At 37.0% G+C, this 9,066-nt stretch overlaps 1 protein-coding gene across 1 annotated transcript; it reads right to left on the reverse strand.

The window, feature by feature from the left end:
- Positions 1–603: 603 nt before the first annotated feature.
- On the reverse strand, positions 604–7,625 carry LOC122072305 (phospholipase A1-II 1-like). Its single transcript, XM_042636896.1, has 2 exons — positions 6,915–7,625; positions 604–1,477 (listed from the first exon to the last, which is right to left on the reverse strand). The coding sequence occupies exons 1-2, from the start codon at positions 7,548–7,550 to the stop codon at positions 869–871; spliced, it is 1,245 nt and encodes a 414-aa protein (XP_042492830.1). The 5' UTR covers positions 7,551–7,625; the 3' UTR covers positions 604–868.
- Between the last annotated feature and the right edge of the window lie 1,441 nt (positions 7,626–9,066).

The following is a 9,066-nucleotide window of genomic DNA, read 5'->3' on the forward strand; positions in this document are numbered from 1 at the left end:
GAGGGTTCTAGCCATCGGATGAACACCGGCACACACCATAACACATGCTGAGGTCCATCCGACGATTGGGATCCCACTTCCCTCAATGGCCGCCGTGGAAGATATTTTTTCACTTTCTGATGATGCCTTTCCAAGACAGCAATAGATGAACGATATCGTCATGCATACCAGCATAGCTAGGCAGCATAGGCAGCAAGTAGAAGACTGAACTATTCCTCTCTCCTGCAGAAAAGACTGCATAAAGAGAAATAAGGATAGGGCCCTCCAAGTGATAAAGCTGTGATAAGGAATGTGATTTGAAATCCAGAGGATGCCAAGCTAAGGGACCTTTGGGGCATGGGCCCACACCAGATTCCTAGCCGAAGCCTTGACTTATCCCTCTAGAAGGTTCAAAACAATCATACTACCTCCAAAAATTTGACAGAATAGGAACAAGTGGATACCAAATACCTTATCATATATATTACATCAATGTTGGTTAAAACCTAAAACCATACTGCGACTGTTTTATGAACTTAGGTTTTTTCGCTAGAAGATCCAAGATTTATATTAAAAATGAAATAAAATATAGTATTGAGGACAAAAATCAAAATGCAGGAAATATAGGAAAATTATCAAGAACTAGATTCTCACCTTTGGCATTGCCATCAACAGGGAAAAAGTTTGAAGGAAAATAATCATGTCGAAAAGATAAATAGACTATTACATAAATTTGTAACGAGGACGTAGCATTGCATCCTTTTCCAATTCCATTCTCAGCAAAAGAGGCCAAGAGATCACGGGGTCTGAAGCATCATACTTCGCTGCCATTTTATGAACTTAGTTGATTTACAACAAAATCATACTAAAGATTATATCAAATGAACACTCAAAGCCCAAAATCAATGTTTCCCTGATGGTCCATTAACTTCCAAGAACCATTAGCAACTTGAACCATACCCTTATTCTTCTCAACCCACCAAGAAACAGGCACAAGATATTCATCCTTCAACACATCATCCGACATGTTCATGAGTGCTACATCAAGACCAATCTCCAGTTTAAACCCTCCCTTGTTCCCTTGTGTTCCAGCGACGCCATGCAAGTATGCCTGCAAGTTATGCCAACTTGAAAAATTTCCAGGACTCTTCAAGTAATCAGACTTCTGAGTGTTGACCGCCAATTCTTGTCCAACATCAGAGTAGCCCAAGAGAGGATAGTTGGGGACAATGTCAGGGATGTTACGGATGCGCAATAGTCGAAAGTTATCTAATCCAGAACAGAACTTCTGGAAGTTGGCATCTCCGATGTGGGGGCTGGCGATGACGAAAGCAGTGACTAGGCAGGCATTGTCTTCCTTGCTCTTGTTCACTCCATTGGCAACCATGTCTACTGCGTTTAGTGTTGCAAGAGCTGCACCCAAACTGTGACCTGTTACAGTTATGCTGATCTCTTCATCTTTGAATTTTTCCACTAGGCTTTTCACCTCAGCTAACACCTGAGATGCAACCCAACAAAATGATTTAATCCACTGTAGTGCTACTTTATGATAAGTGTGGGGTCTAGCTATGTAATGAACCAACGACATTGCTCACATAAGGGCTCTCATGTGAATTTTAAACCGAAATTTTTTACCGAAATCAAATCGAATAGTTTACATTGAAATTGTGAAATTGTTTCTTAAATGGTTTGGCTTTGGGTTTAAAAATTGAAATTGTGATTTTTTTTAAACCGTTGGTAACCCATTTAAATAAATCATTAAACTGATTAGCATATGCGTAGTAAGTTTAAGTCATTCAATCTACAAACTTTTTTTGCTAAAAATTCATATATATTGAAACGAAAAAAAAAAAAAAAAAAATCAAATATAGTACATCAAATGAGCAGGGGCACACCGCCCACACTCACACCTGGAAGAAAAGGGGATGTGCAGGTTCCACCTTCGGCATTGCCATTAGCAAAACAAGACACCCACACTTCTCAACTAAAAAACACATAAACAAAACGACCTAACAAAGTCTCGATCTTGGGCAACCAGAAGAAGCATCCATGTCTAAGTCCATTTGAACCAATGGCAGCCAGTTTAAAACCGGCAAAAAAACTTCAAACTGAGCAGCTGAACCGAATCAAACTATCTACACCGGAATCAAACCGATTAACACCCTTAGCTATGGCCCTCTATCTGGATGTAGGTTTAGTGAAGCGTAGTGAAGTGAAGAAAAAAACAAAATTGTACTACAAAAATAAAATGAAATAAAATAAATGAAAGTGACTAAGCGACATTAACCCATAAATCTAATATATGAAACACAAATTTTTGTAGACTCTTAACATTTTTATTCTTCTTTAGTAACATAATTTGAGCTTATGGGTTCTTAATACTACTAGAAATTTTGATACCCAACTAACATGCAGGACCTCATGTTAATCCATTTATATTTATTCATTTTTTCTAAATATTTTTGCAACAATTGGATGATCTTAATTGTTCAATGTACAGGATTTCAACTTATTTTATGTGAACATGCCAAATATATTTTATCTGAATGATTCTCATCAAACATCAATCAATTTAAAAATAGATAAAAGAAAAACCTTCCTTGGCCCAAGTTGATAATTTCACATACAACTCGTATTTTACATAATTTGAAGTCACGAATTAGGGAATGCAAGCTTGGCCCGATGAGACTGAACCCACCTAAAACCCATAACACAATAGGGCCAAGATTGGGCTTTCAAGCCCACCAGGGTTTAGATTCTTAGGCCTAAGTTAGGGCCGGGCTTGGCATGGTGCTGAGGTATTGAGTTGTGCCTAACTTGGCACGGTTCAACATTAGGACAAAAAAAATCTATTTATTCCAAGATATAATGGACTAAAAGAGAATGCACTAAGATTTAGTTGGATGTAGAAAATTTAAAGAAAAGAGGGAAGGAGAGTCTATATCAACAGGGGTGCATAGTGGTTTTCAAAGTTAGTTGCTAATCTCAAGGGAATGGTTACGTTAGTTATGACCAACACTTTACTATTAAGAGGTCATGAGTTTGACTGTCTAACAACAACAAAAAAAAATCTTCATCCCAACCTAATGGGTCGGCTACATGGATCTTATTCCTAGCGAAGACAATGAAAAGGAAAAGTTAAAGTTAAATTTAAAGGAAATAGAAAACTAAGAACATTAATGTGGTAGAACACAGCTAAAGAGGGTCTGGTATCTGGATCCTAGTCCTCCAATCCACTCAATTTGAGGTCATACTCGAAACAAGACCTAATATGTGCATGTCTTTATTCATTACCTCTTTTATGGTCATTTTTTATTTGCTTCTGACTCTTTTGGATCGTTCTATCTGGATCAAGTCACTCCTTACTAATACATCTGATGACCTCCGTTGAACATGGCATACCATTTCAAAGAAAAATTCCCAAATCCACTCTAATATATTCATTCCTTATCCTTATCTCTCGAAGCTATCTAACAAAACTCTGGTACTATTGAACAAACCAAATAATCTAATAATAAAACACTGCCAAGCGGGATCCACTGTCCTTTAGATCCAACAACTGATATCGCATCTTCTTACCACATGACAGAACTCGCTTATCTGATTAAGTCGTGAGGTGGCAATTGTCCCATAAATTAAACATTAAATTTTAATAATAATGAACCCTCGATATATTGCCTGTTGTCATCTTCAATCTCATGTCCACTCCCAAACATTGGACTAACATCAGTAGATCTACTGAACTGATGATCTGAATTTTGAGCTATATATAAATCTATTTTCTAACTCCAACATTTCTTATGCAAGGGTCAATCTCGGGGGGTTTTGTGCTCTGAACTTGTTAAATGATTAACAACTTGCTGCTGCCAGGAAAAAAAAAAAAAAAAATTCTAAGAATCCTATTTAATGTAATGGGAAAATGTTCAGCATGTGGTATTAGCAAGAGTTTCAGTTCTACTCTTTTAACAGTCTCTAGCTATCAATTTATGCTTCCTATTAGGATTCATGCCTCACCAGATTTCTACATGATGTTAAATCCTATTCTCTCATAGAGTTTGTATTACTATCCACAATTGCCATATGTGATGATAGATTCCTAATGTAACTCTTATTGTTAGATCTTCTTGTCAGATAGAGTTTCCCTCAACATGGATTTCTATCATAATATATAAATAAATAAATAAATATATATATATATATATATATTGGAGCACAAATCCAATTTAAGAAATAGAATCACAATTCAATTCCTATTATGTGGTTACAAATTTTTTGTAACTCGGCTCTTATTATGTCACATGGAAGAACAATGTGGCAAATATGATAATATTTAGACAGTCTTAGATTATCAACATGACAAATTTCAGCTTTCAAATTCGATCATTTTTCTATCCATGTAATTACATATCCTACCATGTATTTCCATGCATCCACTTATTATCCTTATTATCCGACAACTTTGTTAAGTTTGTCTCGAATTCTTGACCCGTTTTGAAGATTGACCCGATCCGACATATTTTGGTGGCGACCTGAATGGGAAATTTTCTGAGATCTGTGATGGAAGCACCCATCACTGATCTCGTATGGGGGTGCGGGGGCGTAGTCGATCGGATCGACCGCGACCCGATGGGTCAAACCGCTATTTGGAGTATATATATATAATGTACTGTTGCTTGTTGAGAGTCATTGTATTCTAGGGTTTTCACGAAGCTAGGGTTTCAGGGCGAGTTCTTCTTCGCCGCTGTTAGGGTGTAATCTCTCTTCTGCATAGTGAATCATCTTCTTCTTTGCCCGAGGACGTAGCACACCATCCTGGTGTGTGAACCTCGTTAAATCTCTGTGTTGTACGGATCTATTGTCTCCTTTTATTCGTATTTCTTGGTATTTGATCTAACAAACTTCTTTGTAGTTTTATATTTTAAATACTTTGTTCTATAATTATCTGGTAAAACTTGGTGTAACCGTGTCGGTAAGCTTGCATTAAGCACATATGTGTATCACTTGTGGTTTGAGAGTAACCTTAAAAAAATGAACTGATTAGTCTAGACCGTTCTAGCAAATTCCAGATTTTGTTCCTTTAATATTATAGGCTAACTTGGTTCTCATTTAACCATTGTCCCTGGCACAAGTAGGAATCGTCATGTTGTATCTGGGTGGTTCCCTTCTTTAGGTCCGTTTTTATTTGGCAGTGTTTCTTCGTCGTCCCCTCTTTTGGTGGGCCATGTCTTTATGAAGCAAGATCCAAGGGGATGTAGAATATTAGACATTGGGTTGTATATGCTTATCTTCTTTTTCCTTCTTGTTAATAAAGCCTGGAATTAATTGACCTATCCAATTACCGAAAGAGATGATTGTTCGATCTGATTTTGGGGCAGGATGGTTCTCGGACGAGCTATCTAATGGGTTCAGTTCCAATGAACAAAAAAGAACTGGTTAAAGTCGTAAGACCTTTCTTTTTATTTATTTATTTATTTATTTATTTAAGAATTGTCAAATGAATCAATTAAATAATATAAAAAGCTATACAAAAATAGCGTTTAGACGAAAAACAAATGATGAATAGAAAAAAAACTATAGTCAACTTTGGCATTGCCATCAAGGGAGAGCAAATAACTCATCTATCAAAAGATCTGTTTAATATGCATATTTATTTATTTAAAATTAATTAATAGTTAATTAATACTAATAATTGTAATTCTTATAAAACTTATATGATAATTAAAATAAATAAAAGCTAAGGATCATGCTGTTAATTATTATTACTTTCGAGGATTGAGATTCAAATTGATGACTCAAGAGTTAAGGACCAATTTCATTTTGTTATTTGTATTACATAAGAATTTTGGACTTATTTGAGTCTTTGGCATATTAGTACTCAAAACCATTAAAGAATCATATCCAGGACGCTTCATGGATTGTCCCCATTGGGATCGAAACCGGTAAAAAAACCCATTCCAATTATCTAGAACCATCCCATTTGACAGTACCCTTAAATAAATCTACTTGCTTTTTCTTTTTCCAAAAGCCAAAAAGTTTTGTACACACACCATGGTATATGACAAACTGACCCTTTCTGAAAATATTGAGAGGAAAAATAGAGAAAAAACAGGTAGATGGGACTAAGTTTTTCTGCTACCAACCAGGGATTTCTATTCCTATTAAAAGAGGTATTTTGAAAAATACTATAACCTAAGGGATATTCACAAACCTATAAGGGAAAGGGATTATTCTAATTCAATGCAAGCAATCAATCAAAGGAAGAATTTCTTACTACCACGGTAGCAGGAATTTTTTTTCTTTCTAAATTTATATAAAATAACCCTTCAATTGAGTCATTTCTCTTAGAAGTAGTGATGAAATATATAGCTTAAGGTTTCTTGCTTAGTTTTTCGGATTAAGATCTTCTCTAGCCACACTAGAGTGTCAGCACGTATTCAACGACTGAGAGGATCTAGACATACACCTCAACAGATGGGAGTTCAACTCTCAACCGTCGAATTCACATTGATACCCTAGTTTTTGACATGCCTCGTCTCCAATCCAAATGATTGAAAAAGAGTTTAGTATAGAGACCTTCTTAACTATGCCGACCCCATAAGTTGAGATAAGCCTGAATTTGCCGTACCTTCTTCTTAACTACCAACCATCCTTTATGTTATTATAAACTCTTAATTCAAAATGGATCCTCAACAGTTTCGAACATACATCTCAGGTGCCAATAACTATCCCATTCCTTGCCATTTAAAAGGTGAGAAAGAATACATATGGAAGCAAAATGCACAGATGTTGGCACCTGAGATGTACCTGCAAAGGTTTCATCCTCGCTAGCTTCTTCATTTTTGCAGAGGAAAATGTCAATAAATAAAAAAATAAAAAATAAAAAAAAAACCCCAAAAAATAAAGGCAGGCAAGCTCGGCAGGCAAAAATAATTTACCTGGGCTCTTGCACTGGACTTATTGTAATGAGAGCGTGGATCATCTGATGTATACATGGAGTACCAACCCTGATGCACCTTAGCATCGCCAGAACCCGGCCCACATATGTGATCAGCTGAGACCAAGATGAAGTTCAAGTCGTTGAACCATTCCAAAGCCTGCACAGTTCCCCTCCATGCAACCAATATATCCCTCCTCCCCAAAACTTCCTTCCCTTCATCAGTGGCCACAGCAACATAACCTATCCAATTGGATTCCTTACACCAAGCCTCCCTTGACAAAGACTTCAATAAGAAAGCATCAGGCACGTCCACTGAAGATGTAGCATAGAGGAACTTGGTCACCTCATACTTGTATGGATTATCTATCTCCAAACCCACCTTGGAGAAGAAATCTGACCTAGCGTATAAGCTGCTTCCGGCGTACTTGGATGCTTTCTCTGAGTTGAAGGCGTTGTATGTTGCCTGAGCCATTCCGCCGTAGTGGACGATGTATCGCCGGAGATCGATGTCGAGAGGGTCAAGCATGTTCTTCCACTCATCCTGCCCGCTTAGTTGCTTCCATCTCTTGGAAAAGCTGTGATCTTGGCTACTACCCATTATTTCTTTGATCCAACTTAGGAATTCAATACACATACAAGTTTAGAGCTAATTTGACAGAGAATCAGAGAGTTTCTCTTTTTAGATTCCTTTGGGAGTTCCTTGGGTTGTCCTATCACACCAATAACCAATTTATTTACTTAAAGAGTTTGCATGCATGGCAAGGACAGCCCTAACCTACCATTCTAACTTGGTTCCACCTACTGAAAATGATTGCTACCCTCTTATCAGCTAGTGAACCAGAAATTAAAATTCATGGTTTTTCATTACCCTAACAAGGTGAACAACATTACTTATGCCACATGGAAGTCAAACCAAGTTCAACTACTTGTGCTCATGATCAGCTCCTCATGTGGGGAGGGTAAGATTCAACCGTCTTTAAGGGATACGTGGATTATGGGTAAGAGTATTTAATGCACCATTGGTTCGTGGTCTAATATCTCTTAATTGGTGCGATCCCATATGGGGAGATCAACATGTGGGGAGTAGATCCAGACTCGTGCTCATTTGCATCCATTGAACTCTACCAGAGCTACTACATGCCTAATAGTATTGTTTACAAAACTTGGCATAGTAAGGTTTCATACATAGAGTATTTGATCTAATTCGGAAATATGCATGGTATAAAGTGCGGTTCAGTGCTTGAACCAGCACTGGTTGAATTGGGTGGACCATAGTTGGCTAATAACCCCAGTGGGCTTTTAACATTCAAAGGCCAACTGGGTACACTTGCAACAATGCTCTCACTTGGTTAGCCTACCAAATTGAGATAAAAATTTTCTCATAAAATTTATGAGAGATCAAAATATGGGAGGAGGCTAGTTACATCGTCGATATCCTAGATTTAACGGTTCAACCAATAAAAGGTTAGGCTGAAAATGACATTGGAACCTTTTTAAGGATAAGAACAGTCAGGTTTTGCTATACGATTAGCATGCCAAATCTTTTCCCCCAAAAAAAAAAAAAATTATTGACAGGAGAAGAGTTCAACGCTTAAGCCATGAATCTTTATTTTAATCAACTCAAGTTGTTTCGCTCTTACCGTAAGATATAACTTGCAAGCAATTGCTTCCTTTGAAGCCGTCGTGGGGTTCCCTTTCAATTATTTTTCTTTTTATTTATTTATTATTTATGACTTAGGATCGAGCTAAGGTTAATTAATTAGTTAAAATACTTTTATCTCAGGAGTTGCTATAAGAGTCTCATGTTAGGCAAGTCTAATGGATAGGTCACCACTACCATGTGTGCCACGTGGATAGCTTCAATTTGCTTAAACATTTTCACCTAATCAGCACTGTTGAGATATTAGATCACCTATGATTGGATTATCGCCTCCCAAGCTTTCAAAGTTTAAGCGAACGAGTAATTTCTTATTCTTGAATTGGTTAAAGGGCTTTCTTTTGAACTTCCATTAACCAACCACCTCAAAGGAGTCTTTTCTTCTTCCTTTAAAACCCCTAATAAACGTATGTTATATATTGATACATAACCTTTAATTTCTTGGAAGTTTTTGCAATGGCTGTTTGTCCCAAAAAGGAGGAACCCCCTACAA

The sequence above is a fragment of the Macadamia integrifolia genome, chromosome 2 (genome assembly GCF_013358625.1).
Source record: "Macadamia integrifolia cultivar HAES 741 chromosome 2, SCU_Mint_v3, whole genome shotgun sequence".
Lineage (NCBI taxonomy): Eukaryota > Viridiplantae > Streptophyta > Magnoliopsida > Proteales > Proteaceae > Macadamia > Macadamia integrifolia.

Coding starts and splice junctions, on each gene's coding strand:
- LOC122072305 (XM_042636896.1), bottom strand. CDS start 7,550: ATGTGTATTGAATTCCTAAGTTGGATCAAAGAAATAATGGGTAGTAGC. Junction 1,478..6,914: donor AGTCCAGTGCAAGAGCCCAG/GTAAATTATTTT, acceptor GTTGCATCTCAG/GTGTTAGCTGAGGTGAAAAG.